This window comes from Lactuca saligna, chromosome 8, assembly GCF_052625555.1.
Source record: "Lactuca saligna cultivar CGN05327 chromosome 8, ASM5262555v1, whole genome shotgun sequence".
NCBI classification, from domain to species: Eukaryota; Viridiplantae; Streptophyta; class Magnoliopsida; order Asterales; family Asteraceae; genus Lactuca; species Lactuca saligna.
In genome coordinates, this window is record NC_136424.1 from 42,248,035 (window position 1) to 42,265,979 (window position 17,945).

Here is a 17,945-nt window from a genome sequence, read left to right on the forward strand (position 1 = left end):
TTGCCCTAATACATCCACACTCACTCATGAAACTTCCACTAACTCTGCAGCCGCTCATGCATGTTAATCATACATAACGTTGGATTCCATAAATAGTCGAATACTTGATTCTAACCTAAGCCCAAAACCAGACATGGAACATGAAATAAGGCTAAATCAAACATTCTCAGGCTATAAAATCTTTGTTATGTACAACTATGATGCACACACTAAGCAACTACAGTATGATGTCAATTCCATCTAACATACAAGAAATCCTCCTAGGCTGTCATGCATCATACATCAAAAAATTCTATCATGAAATTCCTAAAGATCCCTAGCCTACTACTAGCACATAGTTCTATCATAATCATCAAAAATCATTAAAAGTATGGGTATCTTGGGGTATATTTTCTTACTCTAGTTAATCATACACATCTCAACCTTCCTTAGTTACTTTCATAAATAATTTTTGAAAACAATTTTAAAAACATGTGCAGATCCTTAGTTTGAGTCTGAATTCACATGGATGCTCATCCAATTCTCTCAAACTAGGGTTCTGATACCAACTTGTAACATCCCAAAAATCATGATAATTTTTTTCATTTTTCAATTAAAGTTAAATCATTGTTTCAGTCAAATCCCAAGTCATAAAGACCAAGTATTAGAAACAATTATTCCAAAATTAAAGTATCATAAAATCTCCAAAATACATCACCGAAGGATGTGCACGATCATGCCTTCACATTATCCCGGTCATCTGAAGTACCTAAAACACAACACTTCAACTTTAAGCCAAATCTCAATGATTTCCTCCAAAATACCACACACGAAACATAAACAAACATGTACACTAGAATTACAACCTATGTCTGGAATACCCTAACAGGGTCCTCAATATAAGTCTAGATTACCCCCGACCCCACAACATGAGTTTGGAATGCCCTTCCAGACCCTCAGCCCATGTTTGGAATGCTCCCGAGCCCTTACCATGGGTCTGGTATACCACTACAGGGTCCTCAACCCATGTCTAGAATGCTCCCGGTTTCTTGGTCTTTACCATAAGTAAGAACTGCCTCAACTCAAACCATTACAATATGTTGACATATACACATAAATAAATATCCATCAAATAACAGATAATCATTCAGATCCAACAGATCACTCCAGCATAACAACGTCCTAACCAGGATACATAACCTAGTAGGCCAGCATTGGTAGGGGTGGCGATCCTTGACCCAAACCGTAACCCAACACTGACCCAACATGAAAATAAACGGGTTTGTGTTGAGATTTTTGACCATCCAACCCGCCAACTTGTTTATTTCATGGGTTGGGTTGGGTTACCTGTTTGGGTTCGCGGGTCAACCTGCCAACCCGAATATATATATATATATGTATATATATATATATATATATATATATATATATATATATATATATAATGTTTAAAAAATATATTTAATTGAATATTTTATCATCGTTTAATCGTTTTCCGAATTCCAAAACTGTAAAACATCTTTGAGTCAACTTAGCGCCTCTAGCCCCTAAGAAGCTCCTAATAAAAAAACAAATCCAGTCTTTAGTCTCCAAACTCACGCGATTAAGGCATCGAGTCATCGACTACCGCAATGTCTCATGCACACCACTCGTCTTCTCGTCCTTCGGCTGTCGTACACCACTCGTTTTCGTCAATCCTGTTTATGACATTATGTTATTCACTTTATGTTGAATATTTAAGACTTTATGACTTCATTTTATTTTTATTTTTTAATTTCATTTTAAAATGTGTTCCTTATTAAATGGGTTATACGGGTTGGGTCCGACCCACTAACCCACAAACCCATATACGTATACAGGTTATATGGGTTAAGTTGGGTGAATGTTTTCAACCTGTCAACCCGCCAACCCACCAACCCGTATATTATATGGGTTGGGTTGGGTCAATGTATTCTGACCCGCAAACCCGTGACCCGCCAACCCGAACCCAACCCAATTGCCAGGACGGTAAGTTGATTTTTCCTCACTGTACTCGTGGTTCGAAGGCACCAATGCTGCATTGGTGCCTTCGACCCACAAGTATAGTAAGGAAAACTCACCTTACAGTCCGAAATACAGCTGAACAGATAACTGCTCCAAATGTTGTCTCCACAGGTCACCTATACCATAAACAGTGGCGTAGTCTCAAACTACTATTCAAATTACCCAAAATACCCCTAAGTTAAATTTGGTCAAAGTTAAAATCAAAAATTCAAAAAGTCAAAATGGGTAACACAGACAGAGTACGCCTTACGTACTCAATCACTAGTTGGGCGTAGTAGATCCTTTGGCAGATTATGGGGAATCTACCCAGTACGCGCTGCATACCACTATGTATGCCCGATGTACATGACCTTATTCCACTTTTCTTCAGAAAGTGCTTATTCCATTAATACAGTACTTCCAAAGTTCAGATCTAGTCCCAAATATCATTCTAAGTCATAAAGTTTCTAACTTTATGACTTACCATGGCTAGAAGGAGTCTAAAAACTAAAACCATACTTAATACACAAATCCATGCATCATAACACCTGCGTGGAGGGAAAAAGGGACCAAGATCACATTTAATGGTTCTTAGCACTCAAAAATGTCTGAAAATACAGCTCTTATTGTTTAGATTAATCCATACTCATGAATACTAAGATTATGGGACCAAAATGCATAAAAGCTTAAGAACTAGAAAGATCTAAGGAAACATTCATCAAGTTCATAACTTCATACTTTCTAGAGATTGCTTGCAAGGTGAAAACTCATATCTACAAAGCTTGAAGCTTTCCAAAAGCACTCCAAAGATCTTCTTCCTTCAAGGATGGACACAAACCACATAAAATGGCTCAAAAACCCACAATGAACACTAGGGTTTGCAAAGGGTCATTTTGGGAGGATGGAGGCTGGAGGTGGAAAAGGTCTTAAGGGTTAAGGTTGCTTCAATAATGTTCAAACCCTAAAAACAATTAAGGTTTGCAAATCTACTTCATGAGTACGCTCGATGTACTAATATGTACCCACGTTCCATTTAATGAACTACATCATGCGTACGCCCTAAGTACGCATGGTATAAGGACCAAATTCACAGCAAATGTATGCTTTAGGCCAAAAGCGAAAATACCTGAACAATGAGTGTTACAGCTACCAAGCAATCCAGTGAATCCATGTCTAGCTTCTTGTGCTTCATATAAAAGTTGAATGTCATTGGATGTTGGATGTAAATATTCATCCTTATACATTTGGATAAAACCATAAAATAAGTTTAGAATACATTCACTTGAAGTTCTTTATGACGTAGCTCATCTAACGAGCCCAAGTGCTTCCGTACGCTATTTGACGTACTATTGATTTGCATTTTTGAAGTGCACTAAAACTTCTTTGATTACTTGTGTCGCATGATATTTGAAAAAATGCATAATTCCTTTCTAAGTCACCAGTAGTATGCATAAAAATGTTTGCTCATACGGTACTTTCTACGGAATTTTTGTTCACAAAAGTTGAATCACCAGCAAAGTAATGACAAATCAGTAGTTGTTTAACATCTATACTATCTATGTATATTGTGTTTCTCTTATGAATGTTTCTTGAACTGGAATTATTCTGAAACCTAACTTGTGCAATACTAGATAATGCAGCAAACAAATTAATGTTGTTAGGTTCATCTCGGATGAAGATGAACTGTCTGCGATACTTTACATTATTATTTGATGGGATGTCAAGTCCACAAATCAAATTACACCCTTTTTTTGCAAATAAAACGTAATATAATGGTAAAAAGGGTATCGGTCCTCAGGGAAATGGTTGTATTCAATCACCAATGCAATCTAATAGAACTAGTGTAAATAAACTGACTAACTACAATTAAATTAGGGGGTGTTGTGATAGCTTGAAAACTAAAAGACTTGAATAACTAAAAAGCTTCCAACTAAGCAAGATGGTAAGATGCTCAAATATTGGAGAGAATTGGTTAACCAAGTCAATTCAACACAATGAACATTTTTGTGTTTATCATTAGGATTCAATATGAAGCTTATCATTCATCCCAAATTGGCTATATTAATCATGAAGCATGATATGTCAAGATTCCTCATAAGTTGTATGGAGGTTGGGGAAGCCCATAACAAACCTTCTTAATCAAAATAAAGGATCCAATTTGAGCAATTAAACCCAAGAAGTTGATTAGCCTTAAGAATGAAGGAATCCCCAATCCTAGAGGATGTCAATGCTTACACATCCATAAAGGAGTTATGTTTCATAAGCTAGAGATGATTTCTACCATCATAAAGCCCTTGTTCTAAGTAAATTCAATGATTCAATGCTAAACCAAGGAAATAAACCAATAATTGCTTATTCAAGTACCAAGCTCATGATCAAAGCATTAAACAACACATAGGAAATATGAACTAGAATCATAGACATAATATAAATGATAAATAAGCATGAATCCTTCAAAAACCCACAAACATTCAAAGGTTTTAGCCAAAGTTAAACAAAATAGAGAAATTAACCACTCATGGCAATAGAATAATAATCACAAAAGACTAACTGCATCAAGAAACTAACCATTACTTTGGAAGATAAGAAGAATGTGTATCCAAGCTCCAAAAATCACCTCCTCTGGTCTCTAATGGTGGAAAATCGAAGTGATTGCTGAAAGATCCAACCCCCAAGGTAAATGGTAAGCCAAATGACCAAAATGCCCAAAACTGGGCAGTTTCGCTGGTACCCATGCACGTGAGAATCCACATGCGCAAATATTGTTAGAATGCTATTGGCTCATTTTTCCTCCACTACCCAAGATTTCCTTGGTCCCCTCCATATCCCACATGATTCAAATTAACCAATCATCCTTTAGCTTCATATATGGATGCTCCAAGCCCAAAATGACAATCCTTGACCCATCTTCACAAGCCCACTTCATCTAAGCCTTTAGCTTTTAAGCCCAAATCTCCTTTGGTGGATTTGCTAAGCCCACCAAACCCAACTTTAGTCAAACCGCAATGAAGAGGTTAGGTTGCGGTAGGAGTTAAGTTGTGGTGCGAGGTGCAGGGGTTGATCTATGGTGCGATGCAAAGAAGCAAGGAGACTGCGGTAGGAAGGTAAGAAGAAGCGAAGGATGTAGTCAAGGCTTGGGCGAAGTCTGTGGTAGGGAGGTCTGCGGTACCTCAAATATATGTAAGAGGGTTGCGGTCAGAGGATGTCTCTGGGTAGGGTGCACTGGCAAGGTCTACGGTCAGAGGATCAGGACTTCGATATAATGCATGAGCAGGTCTTCGGTACTAGGATTGAGAGGGTCTCTGGTAGCAAGTCTAAGAGGGTCACCGGTAACTGAGAAGGTCTTTGGTACCAAGACTGAGAGGGGTACTGCAGAGGCCTCTCAGGAGACCTCGAGTAGGGCAGTTTTTGGTCTTCGGTTCTGGGAACCGTGGAGGGGTATTTTGACGATGAAAATGTTATTTTTCATTAAAAAATGATACCGAAAAGGTCATAAGAGATAAAAGGTGATAGGATTGATCAAAGGTGGAGTGCACAGGTGAATTAAGAGATAAAAGGCTTTGGTCAATGGAAAAAGGTGGAGTGCACAGGTGAATTAAGAGATAAAAGGTGATAGGATTGATCAAAGTCACATGATTTTTGTCTTGGAGAGAAAATAAGTGTGGAATACTCTTTCCAAAAAGAGTAAAGATGACAAGTGGCTTTTGTAAACACCATATTACCTCCAAATAATTCTAATAAAGATTCACAACAACTTTTTTGGAGAATAAAGGAACTTCATACCTCTTAGATGAACACAAGTTGGTGGGAAAAAAAATGAACGAACATCAACAACTTTCTTATTCTTTTTCAACAGCATAATAAGGCCTTAGTAGACCCAAATTTTCAGCAGAAAAATGAACGAACATCAACAGCTTTCTTATTCTTCTAAGCTTGAATCAACACTCAAAAACAGAAAAAACTAATCATAAAAATTTCCGGTTTGAACCTGAAAATTCTTGCAAAAATCGAACAATCTTCACGATAATCACCAATCGATAGTCGTTCTCTTGAACTAGTCGCTTGAACCTTCAAGGTACGACTCTCATACCAATTGTCGAAACTCATTTTGATGATCGATTGATGCGGAATAATAAGAACATCTTGAGATGTAACGATAAAACATGAAGAACATAAAAGAGATGAGTAATTCCATAATTTTTACTATAAAAGAGGTAAAATAAGATATGAAAAACATGATTGGGAGACATAACTCTCCCTTGGTGGGAGAAATCCCACCACACTTTCTCTCTTGAGAAAATTACATTTCGGTAAACTTTCTTTTTACAATGATCATCTCTCTCTATTTATAGGGAGAGAAAAACCAACAATACAATAAAATAAAATAATACAATTTAATTATCACTCATAATTTGTAGAGCATTTATATGTTTTAATAACAATCCTTATTTGTGTTTGTTTGGTTTACAACCCTACTCACCTCAAACTCCTCTACCTACCACTACTCTATGCACCCTAAGAGAGGTCTCAAGTTCAAACAATAGAAGTTTCAATCAAGAGATGATCATAAGAAAGATGAACAAAGCATCTTTAAAATGGTGGCTTAATACATCACTAAAGTCGAACCTATTCCCCAAACATCTTAATATCAAAGAGCCACAATAAAAGACTCATGTTTTTACTAAACGAGAGTGTTAAACACGAACACTAAAACGTACTTTAATATTTATGGATTATTTTTGCATTAAAGCACAATAATTACCATATTTATTTATTTATTTTATGTTTTTTCTTTAAGTATTTCTATTTAATTTGTTAATTACGTACGTTGTTTAATACTAACATATTTATGATGAGTGTATCACTTTAACGTATATCCAATTGTGAAGTTACTTGAACATTTAAGTATTTAATAGTCTAATGCCCTTGTATAAATTAATATTTCATCAACAAAAATAAATTTGTAATTACTATTGATCTCGTGGTGCCTAGAATTTAAATATATAGAATTTAAATATAAATCATCCGTTATATCAATTACTAATCATTATAATGGTGGGTGGTACATCATCACTATATTCTCTACCACTAACCATGAGATACATACCACTAAATACACTACTCCATCTTATTTTTTTAATTAAATTTAAATAAGAAAATATATATAAAAAAAAAAGCAAATAATTTTTTTAAAATACTAATATTCATTAATTTAAAATACTAAATTACATTAAGTAAAATACAAAAAATAAAAATACATTAAAAATAAAAATAAAACTTCAAACTACATTGCTTAATTAACCTTGAATAAAAAAACATTACATTAACTTAAATAACCTAAAAAAAAAAAACAAAAACAAAAAAAAAAAAAAAACAAACAAACAAAAAAAACAAAAAAAAACAAAAAAAAAAAAAAAAAAAAGCAAACAAACATAAGTTAAAAAAAACTAATATTCTTTCATGTTGAGTTGGTACAAAAGATCCGCGACATTTTCTCGAATATTGAAATACATTTCGTTGTTATAAATTTCAATAACTTGTGATAAAAATTCATTCATTCCAGGTACGAACTCTTCAAGCGGGATGACGACGTCGTCCGGATCGTACATACAAATCGCTCGACCTTGATCTTCAATGATCATATTATGCATTATAATACATGCTAGGACCATTCGTTTAATTCTATCCTTATCTTAAAGTCGTGTAACGTGTTTCACTACATGACATGTCTACTTGAGGACTCCAAATACCCTCTCGATATCCTTCATCGTTGATTCCAGTGGCGAATCTAGAACCAAAATCAACGTGGTTCCTTATGTAAATAAAAAGGAAAAAAGTATGAAAATATAGGTCTTTTGGCAAAAATAAGATAGTTCCTTATGTTTTTTTATATATAATTTTTCTATTAAAAAAGAAAAAATGTAGGTCCTAGGACCCACCTTATACATGAGTAGTTACGCCCTTGATTGATTCTTGTCTCTTTGTGAACAACTGTGCACTTTCACTTCGATGAACCAAATATTCTTTCATAAGTGTAGAATAATCTGGGTATATCCCATCACAAAGATAGTAACCGTATTTATACGAATATTCGTTCACCGTACACGCCATATCAGGTGCCTTGCCGGTCCAAATATCGTTAAAAAGTGGAAACTGACCAAGAACGTTAATGTGGTTGTTAGACCCTGCAACTCCAAAAAAAGAATGTCATATCCATAAATCCTAAGATGAGACAACTTCTAGGATTATACTTGGTTCACCTATATCTCCTCAAGTGAATTGATCATGTCATGCATTTGGATATTTTCCCAAGCCACATGCGTACAATCTAGACTGACAAGCATATCCCGAAATCCATGCCTCTCTTCATGAGCCAAATATAATCTCTCAATATCACGTGGAGTTGGTTTACGCAAATATTCTTGATGAAAAACCTCATACACACATGTGCAAAACCAATATACACAATCAATTGCGGTCCTCGCGGATATTTTGAAATGATGCATCAAATGTTATACAGTATCGCAAATACCTAAGCGCAGCTGCATACTTTTGTATACTACAAAACTCATTCTTCCTCCAGCGTCGGTTTTTTGTTTGAAAAAAATCATAACGGGCTTCTAAAGCATTATTAATACATAAAAATATCGACTTATTTAGACAGAAACAACGTTCAAATGCGTCATCATTGTAAAGACAATTATCGGCGAAGTAATCGCATACCAATAAGTTGTGTGCGGTTTGACAATCACGATTGACGACCGCCCTTATACAAGCAACATTTGAACTTTCTTCATCGTAAATGTGTTGCACAACATCGAAGAATGTCGAAATGAATTCTTCATCATCATCCGAATCAAATAATTTTAACACTTCCAAATCCCCCATGTGTTTTTTGGTTTAGAATGAGAGTAAAATTGGATGATTTTACTAGATTTATATAGATATTAAGTTTTTGAAAAAAAATTAAAACTTAAAAAATTGACCGTTGAACGATCAAAAGAAAGGAAATCGATTGGAAACGATTTGATTGGTTGTTTCATTTCATCGTTGCGAACACGGACCATAACAACCACGAACGACCATGACCGGCCATGATGGTGTGCACCGCCGTGGTCGTGGTCCAGCTCAACCACGATGACCGTCGTGCTATTCATACCGGATGGTCTAAAGCAAGGGCGGATTTAGGGTAGGTCACCGGTGGCACCGGCAACCCCTAACTTTTCCGGGCGTAGTGAAAAATTTTCGAAAATTTTTAAAATTTTTATTTTTTCTACTATCGTGCAACCCCTAACTTTCTCATGCACCCCCTACCGAGAAATCCTGCGTCCGTCCCTGGTCTAAAGGATATGGTGGTTTAAAAAAATAATTTGAAATACTAGTTTTAAGTATTTTTTAAACTAGTTTGTACTTGCAAAACATAACAACTTCAAAATAACTAAAAAACTAATTTATAAGATAATTATATCACACATAAATAATTTAAATCAACAACCCACATCAACAAAACCTTTAGGACAAGAAAAACACGTATGTTAGAACTTTGAAAGCGATAAATAACTGCTATTGAATTTTTTGTTTTGTTTACCTAGAAAAAGCCAAAATGTTATCACTTGAACCACAAGATCAAATCGTGATTTACAAGTCGCTGATGAAGTTGACTCATTCTTATCGACTTGGCTCATACACACCGATACAAAAATAGTTCCCTGTCAATCCATGGTTTTACACGTATATACATTTTTAAATCATACAAGACTCCATTTTAAAAACAAAGTTGACTCTGTAAACCTACCGATATTACCATTAAGCCGAATTTAGAATCCGTATACTAGTGTTTATTTTTTAAATAGTTTTATTAGTTTTAGTAGTTCTTTTATATTACTTAAGACCAAAACTTTTTCATTACTAGTTTTTCACAAATATACAAAATATTTTGTTTTTCATGAACAATTTTTTCAAGACTCAATTTTGGGCCAGTTACAACGGGCCATGGTTTTTTGCTTATGTGTAAAGTTCGACTTGATTAATCGGTCATAGGTCAGACCCTTCAGTTTTGTTAACATGTAAAACAAACATAAATGCAACAATTATTTTTTACCATACAACTTTTTTTTTTTTGTTCATTCAGTATAGGTTTTTCCAAACGTAATTACTTTGTGTAGCCTGTTCTTTCAAAGACAAGATTTAAAATATGGGCTAGTTTTTTTTTATGACCAATTACAGTCTTTAATTTAATTCCATCTACGAAAAATCGAACTCTAAGAAAATAATATTTGTAAAGATAGAGGTAATAACTATTAACACGTGATATAAGTGTTTTATGCATCTAGAAATCTCATTTACTTTCTTATAGAGCAAAAGAAAAGTGATGTTAAATATTTAATTTGTTTTTACAATTGTGACCACTAGGTAGAACTTAGAACACAACTTTTGCCCATACACACACGGTGGTTTGGACTCATGTTATGGGCCACAGCTTGATTTTAGGAGCCCACTGTTTGCTGTAAATTTTGGTTGAAGAACGATTGATAATGAACGTTTTTAAGTGACCCGAATTTAAAATTATTTATTTCAAATGTGTATTTATTTATTTATTTTTGAACTTCATATTTAATCTAATATTATACTATTTCTAATCGTATCTATATCCGAAAGAGTGTTTGAACCCTCAACTTCAAAAGGGTAAGACCACTTGATACCGTTCTATAATATAATGCTAAAAACATTTCACCGATACTTATTGACTTAAATTTTTGATAATTTACTTTTTTATTACATGTATAAACATACTTTTTCAGCACTAAAGAATAACTTATCAACTTATTATATTTTGGTGTTGTATAAGCCAATCCAATAAATTTTGTAAAACTTCGTTTTAACACCAGATAAACTAATAAGTATTTTTATGAAAATAGTTTTAAATAATGAATCTCAAACTCCCCATTATAAAAGAGTTATGTTTATTTGATTATGGGTCTTTATACATAATGCTTCGTTCAGTTCATGGGTTCATCAAAACACGTTAGTTTACTTTTATTGTTATGTATTTAAATTTGTATTCTTCTTTAATTTGGTTTTATAACATTTTAGTGTCGTATAAGTGTGAAACATCGTTTTAACACCAGATAAGCTAATAAGTATTTTTACGAGAAAAAACAGAAGTAGTTTCAAATAATCAATCTCAAACTCTCCCTTATAAAATAGATATATATTTAATCATGGGTGTTTATACATAATGCTTCATTCAATCGACGGGTTCATCAAAACACTCTGGTTTACTTTTATTATAATGTATTTAAATTTGTATTGTTCTTCAGCTTGCTTTTATAACAGAGTTGATCATATAAGATCAATTAGGTTTGGATGAAACAAGTAACCATCGGAATAGTTAAGTTGGGGAAACTTTTTTTTTTCCTCACAACATCACCTCATTTTTGTCCTGCCATTTCAATTTATTGTCGTTATGTGTGTGTGGGGTTGCCACTATTTTTTATTAGATTGAAAAACAATTTACATAATATTAAATAGAATAAACTAGAAATTCCATTAATTTAAATTAAAAATACATAACACCACTTCAATTAGAACATAATAATAAATAAATAAAATCATGTATTACATTTGATGCTATTTCATACACCACTCCAAAGAGCAGTGTTTAAAACCATTGCATCATATTCATCATTTGGCCAATCGTGTTCTACTTTATTAAACAGTGTGTCAAACTCTATTACAACAGTGTTCATGTTCCTCTCTTTTTATGTATATTTGATCTTAAGTTCAGTAGTGGCCTCGATTCATTCTGTTAATAAAAAAGTTGGTGATTTCACTTCAAAAAGATGACTCACTTTCGTTGATGCCAACTCTCGGATCCTTCTATATCAACTCATACAAGGGCCAAACAAGGCCGGTCCAAACGTATATGGGGCCCGGGGCGAAAAAAAAAGGGCCCCTTTAAGAAAAATATAATAAAGATTAAAAAAAATCATTTATTCTTCACTATAATCACGTTCAATTAGCAATAACAAGCAAGTTAAATTGTTTATCTTTTGAGCTAGTTTGAGTTTGAACCAAATTTAGGCCCTAAAAATCATTTTGGTAATAATTGGTTTATATATAACAGGGGCGGAGCTTCGGGGGTGCCAAAAATATAATATGTATAAAAATTGGTAAGCAGGGGGGCCACAGCCAAAGTTTTATATTTTTTGGTCTAAAATGTATAAAATGGAACTAGAAGGATTATAACTAACCAAAAAACCAGGGGGGGCACAGCCCCCCCCCCCCTCCCTTGCCCTAATGAAGCTCGGGGGAACTAGAAGGATTATATCCAGAAATTTTGGGCCCCGTTGAGTCGTGGGTCCTGGGCGGTCGCCCAGGTTGCCCACCGTCTGGATCGGCCCTGGGGCCAAACTACATGTTCTATCGTGCTCCAATGTAAACCAGGTTGAGCATTTGAGGAAGACATTTTTGCAAAAATAAAATTGAGAGCTGTAAGATAAGTGTTAAGGTTTGAGGGAAGTAAGTTCAACATTATAGGTTAAAGGTTGACAAGTGGTTAAAGATTTGAAAATTTGAATTAAAAATATATATACTTTTCTAAACTTAGTTTTCTCTCTCATCTGTGGTTTGCCAATCCATTTGTTTAGCTCAACATACCCAACAATGTCAAGGTATGAGCCACTCCACACCCCCCCCCCCCCCCCCCCTCCCAAAAATTATTTAAAAAAAAAGACTTATAAGAAAAAATTGATTTATGAGGTTACTTAGTTTTTCATTTTGTTTACATCTGGGTAACTTTTTTTTTTTTTTTTTTTTACATATTTAAGTAACGAATTTGTTGGAAGTGTTCACATATTACCATTATGGCTGGATGTAGCAAGTTACAACCATTCATAATAATCACATGTGAACACTTCTAACAAGTTCGTTATCTAAATGTGTTCAAAAAAAGTTACCCATGTGTGAAGAAAACGAAAAAATAATTACCCTAACAAGTAAATTTCTTAGCCTTATAACAAATAAACATGATATCCACTTTAAATGTTATTTTACTTATTTCAGAACATAAATTTAGTAATTAGCGTAATGTTCACGGAAATACAAATATAGAATGCTATTTCAATTATGTGTCCCCGGTTACAGTAATATAGGTTACTAAGGTGTTGTTTGATTTGTAAAATGTTTCTAAACGAATTAGAATTGAAATTAAAAAAAGGATATGTTAGAAATTTGAATCCAATTTCATATCTGTTTGGTTGGTAGGAAATGAAATTGTAATTAATTTCATATTTTATTTGGTTAGCGGAAAATGAAATTGCAATCAATGTAAAATGAAATAATAAAGCTTTTTTTTTTTTTTTTTGTCTTTTTTTCTTAATTTTTATTCTGTTTTCTATCTTACATGTAAAAATATATTGTATAAAGTATAAACTATAAAAATAGTAAAATTTTATTTTATTAATTGAGAATTCATGTCGATAGTGGTGGTAAAAGCGGTGGTGGTGTTGGTAGTAGCAGTGATTAGGGATGAGCATATGGACTGGGGAACCAGCCGGAACTGGTACCGGAACCGGAACCCGATGGAACCGGACGGGCCAGGATCGGGATGTTATTTTTGTGGATTTTTGGAACCAGGAACCGGTAGAAACCGGCAAAAACCGGTAGAACCTGCAAGAACCGGAACCGTATGATGTTATTTTTCGAGGATCGGTTCCAACATTTGAAGATGCAACAAGAACCGGTAGAAACCGAAAACTAGTAGAACCGCCGGGCCGGTTCGGTTCTTGATTTTGGCCGAAGCCGGTTCCCGGTTCCGGTCTAGTTCGGGCCGGTTCGATCCTTTTACTCATCCCTAGCAGTGATGTTGGGTGTCGATGGTAGCGGTGGAGGCTGGTGGGTGGTGGTGGTCACGATCATGGTAGGTGGTGGCGAAGATGAAGGTGACGGCAAGAAATCGTGTGGGAACTCGCGTTAATTATGGCGTTTTGTAGTTCTTTTATATTACTTAAGACCAAAACTTTTTCATTTACTAGTTTTTCACAAATATACAAAATATTTTGTTTTTCATGAACAACTTTTTCAAGACTCAATTTTGGGCCAGTTGCAACGGGCCATGGTTTTTTGCTTATGCCTCGCAACCCGAATATCACTAAAAACCATATGGTCAATATATTTATTAACCTGGGCTGGACCTAAGTGTGATTGGTTTTTAAAACCGATTTGGAACTTGATTTTATGCAACTATAATCATATACCATGTTAGCTTTTAATAATATTTTTATTTGATCTAAATATGTGTAAAGTAGTCTTCGACTCAATTAATTGGTCATAGGTCAGACCCTTCAGTTTTGTTAACATGTAAAACAAACATAAATGCAACAATAATTTCTACCATACAACTTTTTTTTTTGTTCATTCAGTATAGGTTTTTCCAAACGTAATTACTTTGTGTAGCCTGTCCTTTCGAAGACAAGATTTAAAACATGGGCTTGGTTTTTTTTTTTATGACCAGTTACAGTCTTTAATTTAATTCCATCTACGAAAAATCGAACTCTAAGAAAATAATATTTGTGAAGATAGAGGTAATAGTTATTAACACGTGATATAAGTGTTTTATGCATATAGAAATCGCATTTACTTTATTGTGTATAAAAAGCAATCCAGAGCAACAAAAGAAAAGTCAAGATGTTAGATATTAAATGTTTAATTTGTTTTACAATTGTGACCAATGACCCCTAGTTAGAATTTACACCACAACTTGTGGCCCAACACCTTAATTTGGCAGATAGTTAGTTTGGGCCAAAGCTTGATTAGGAGCCCATTGTTATTTGCTCTAGATTCGGGTTGAACAACCATGATAACGAACATTTTTAAATGATCGGAATTTAAAGGTTTTTATTTGAAATGTTTATCGATTTATTTATTTTTAAATTATATATTTAATTTATTTTTATATGTATATATTTTTTAATTTTATCTATATTTCAGAAGATAATATTAAAAGCATTTGATCGATACTTATGGATTTAAATTTTTTATAAGTTACCTTTTCATTAATTTTTTATAAGTTACTTTTTCATTACATGTATAATATATTTTGTCAACATTACCTGTAATCGAATTGTTGGCATCGTTATCAGTAAACTACTGTCATCATTCCCAACTACTCAAGACTACAAATAATTTTTAACCTCAGGTCAAATATCTTAAAACACAGTCCACATGACATGCTATCACTCTCGTCCTTTCCATCTATACTGTCACCATTCCCGATCGAAAAAGATTCTGCGAGAAAAAGTCGCTTCTAACATCAAGGTAACAACCCCCTTTTCTTCTCTTCCTCTCTCTGTATCACCCACAACCACATTAGAAGTTAGAACACAAGGATAATGCACACCATTTGTTTCAACCCAGATGTATCACTTAGTTCTAGACCTCTCTTATCTTTACCATCCAATCACGCCTCCTACATGTTCGATGAAATGTTTGAAAGAAACCCATTATTATTTTCATCACGAAAATGTTGTTGCTGCTATTCTGCTGCTAATATTTCAATGTGTAATAGATTGACTGTAATAAACCCTAGCTTTTTATGTAAAGGGTTAAGCCAATCAACTTTGATTCAGTGGTCACTTAGTAAACGATTAATCTTTCATGGTAGCAGTAGACAGTTTTATGGTAATACCTCTGGGGTTTCTTCCTTTACTGATGGAAATTATTGCCATGAAAACCTTTCTTCTTTCAACGATAGAAGGAAACACAGACAGAGGGGTTTTGGACACAAGAGGAAAAAACAGTTTTTGGGTAATGTTAGTGATGCTTATGTGAATGATGTAGACGTTATGCTTAGTTTATTAACAGATGAGGTGGGTTTGGAGTATAATGGTGAAAAAGACTGTAAAAAGATCGATAAGAATCATTTTATATGTGATAACATGGAAAAGAAAAATGTAAGTTCTGGGGTTGTGAAAAAAGATCAGAGGTGTGATAAAGAACAAGGGAAAATACTGGAGAAGAAAGATACTGTAAAAGGACATTATAAAGAATCGGTTGATAGAGTCACTAACAAATCAAGATCAAGAATGAAGTGTAAACAAATTGAGAAACTTTCAGATAAAGATAACCGTGTTATTGATTCAACTTTCATCTCTCAGAAGTTAAAAGTGATTTCAGAAGTGAGAAAACCTCAGAACTGTGAAGAGATATCTACTGAAGTTAGTCATATGGTTAAAGACATCAAAGAAGAAAAACATCAGAAAACAAACCATTTGATTAAAATAACAACAGTATCCAGTGAGGACTCACAACAAAGATCAAGAATCTCGGATACCCATGTCACAAATAGTGAAAATTCATCAGTTTCACATAGAAAAAAATCTGATAAACAAAAATTGTATCCAAGTTTAGAAATGAAAATGGTGGAAGGAATCACGGATAGTGGTCATAAAGGGCCTTCTGATGAGATGTGGCACATGACTGATGCATCATCAGATCATGACATAACATCTTCAAGTGAGATTGTTGATAGTGTCAAGAAAAATATCAGGTCCTTGTTGACAGTTATCGGCGATGTAATCCGATTCCGGTGTTCATCTCCACGTTCGGAATCCCACATTCCAAACTCAGGTGGCGGAAAGTGTTCCTCATGTTTGTCTCTTACTAGCGAAGCATGGTTTTCTAGTCATGATTCCAATAACGATTCCACTCCCTGTAATCAAGAATCACCGATTCCATTCCCCCCAACCAATAAAACTTCTCATGTGTCTTTGAATGATTCCAAGTTTGATGAATTGGAAGAGGCGTATGGTTTTGAGGCTAAGAAACGAAAAGAAGATGAGATGTTTATGAGGGAAGCACTTTTGGAAGCTAAAAAGGCTGCTGATGTATGGGAAGTACCTGTTGGAGCTGTACTTGTGCATAATGGTAAAATTATAGCTCGTGGATATAATTTGTAAGTTTTTTTTTTTTTGGAATTTATTTTTGTTTTCATATGATGGAATATATATTTGTATAGTAGTTGATGTATGTAATTTTTAGGGTAGAAAAATTACATGATTCCACTGCTCATGCAGAGATGATTTGTATACGTGAAGCCTCAAAAATCCTTGACTCTTGGAGACTTTCGGTAATTAATTATTCTCTTTCTTGTTCAAAAATGTTTTGTTTACATTAAGGTTTATGTATTAGAACGACATATGATCAAATATTATAATCCACTTACCATTTTCAATATTTGCATCTTAAGTAATTAATAATTTTACTCTCAATGAATTGCAGGATACTACTCTTTATGTAACACTTGAACCATGTCCCATGTGTGCTGGAGCAATTTTACAAGCCAGAATTGACACACTTGTATGGGGAGCTCCAAATAAGCTGCTAGGAGCTGATGGCAGCTGGATTAGGTATGCAAAATACTTTTCAATAATGGAGTAACTAGAATCAACTAATTATTTCCATTTTTAGTAACTTTCTCATGCTTTTACAGACTATTTTCCGATGGGAACGAAGGAAAAGACGCCACACCAACAGATAACCTGTCTGCTCCTGTGCACCCGTTCCACCAAAACATGGCGGTTAGAAGAGGAGTACTGGCGGAAGAGTGTTCCGGAATCATGAAACATTTTTTTCGATTAAGAAGAAACAACAAGTCAAAACCGGAATCACTGATTCCGCCGGAACCGGAATCACCAATTCCATCAGAACCGGAATCAACAATTCCGGTGTCATCTATTACCGTTTCCCATCATCATTCGGACTTTTTATCCAAGATCCAGCATGCCTTTAAGATCATCTTTTGTTTATAGCTTAAAACAATATTTTTGTAATTTTTGACATTTGATTATTAATTTATTATTACTTTTAAGGTAGTTAGTTGACATCATGAAAGTATCAAGATTGGTCTTTAAGTCATATCTGGGATGAGATGCACCACCCACATG

At 34.3% G+C, this 17,945-nt stretch overlaps 1 protein-coding gene across 1 annotated transcript; it reads left to right on the forward strand.

Moving 5' to 3' along the window:
• Positions 1 to 15,155: 15,155 nt before the first annotated feature.
• LOC145010920 (uncharacterized) lies at positions 15,156 to 17,873 on the forward strand. Its single transcript, XM_078969497.1, has 4 exons — positions 15,156 to 16,954; positions 17,041 to 17,128; positions 17,281 to 17,408; positions 17,492 to 17,873. The coding sequence occupies exons 1-4, from the start codon at positions 15,393 to 15,395 to the stop codon at positions 17,808 to 17,810; spliced, it is 2,097 nt and encodes a 698-aa protein (XP_078825623.1). The 5' UTR covers positions 15,156 to 15,392; the 3' UTR covers positions 17,811 to 17,873.
• Positions 17,874 to 17,945: the final 72 nt, after the last annotated feature.

What these genes read in the sequence shown, in the direction of transcription:
- LOC145010920 (XM_078969497.1), top strand. Translation starts at nt 15,393, where the DNA reads ATGCACACCATTTGTTTCAACCCAGATGTATCACTTAGTTCTAGACCT. An exon ending in ATAGCTCGTGGATATAATTT is followed by an intron (nt 16,955 to 17,040) that starts GTAAGTTTTTTT and finishes TGTAATTTTTAG; the next exon opens with GGTAGAAAAATTACATGATT. An exon ending in GCTGATGGCAGCTGGATTAG is followed by an intron (nt 17,409 to 17,491) that starts GTATGCAAAATA and finishes ATGCTTTTACAG; the next exon opens with ACTATTTTCCGATGGGAACG.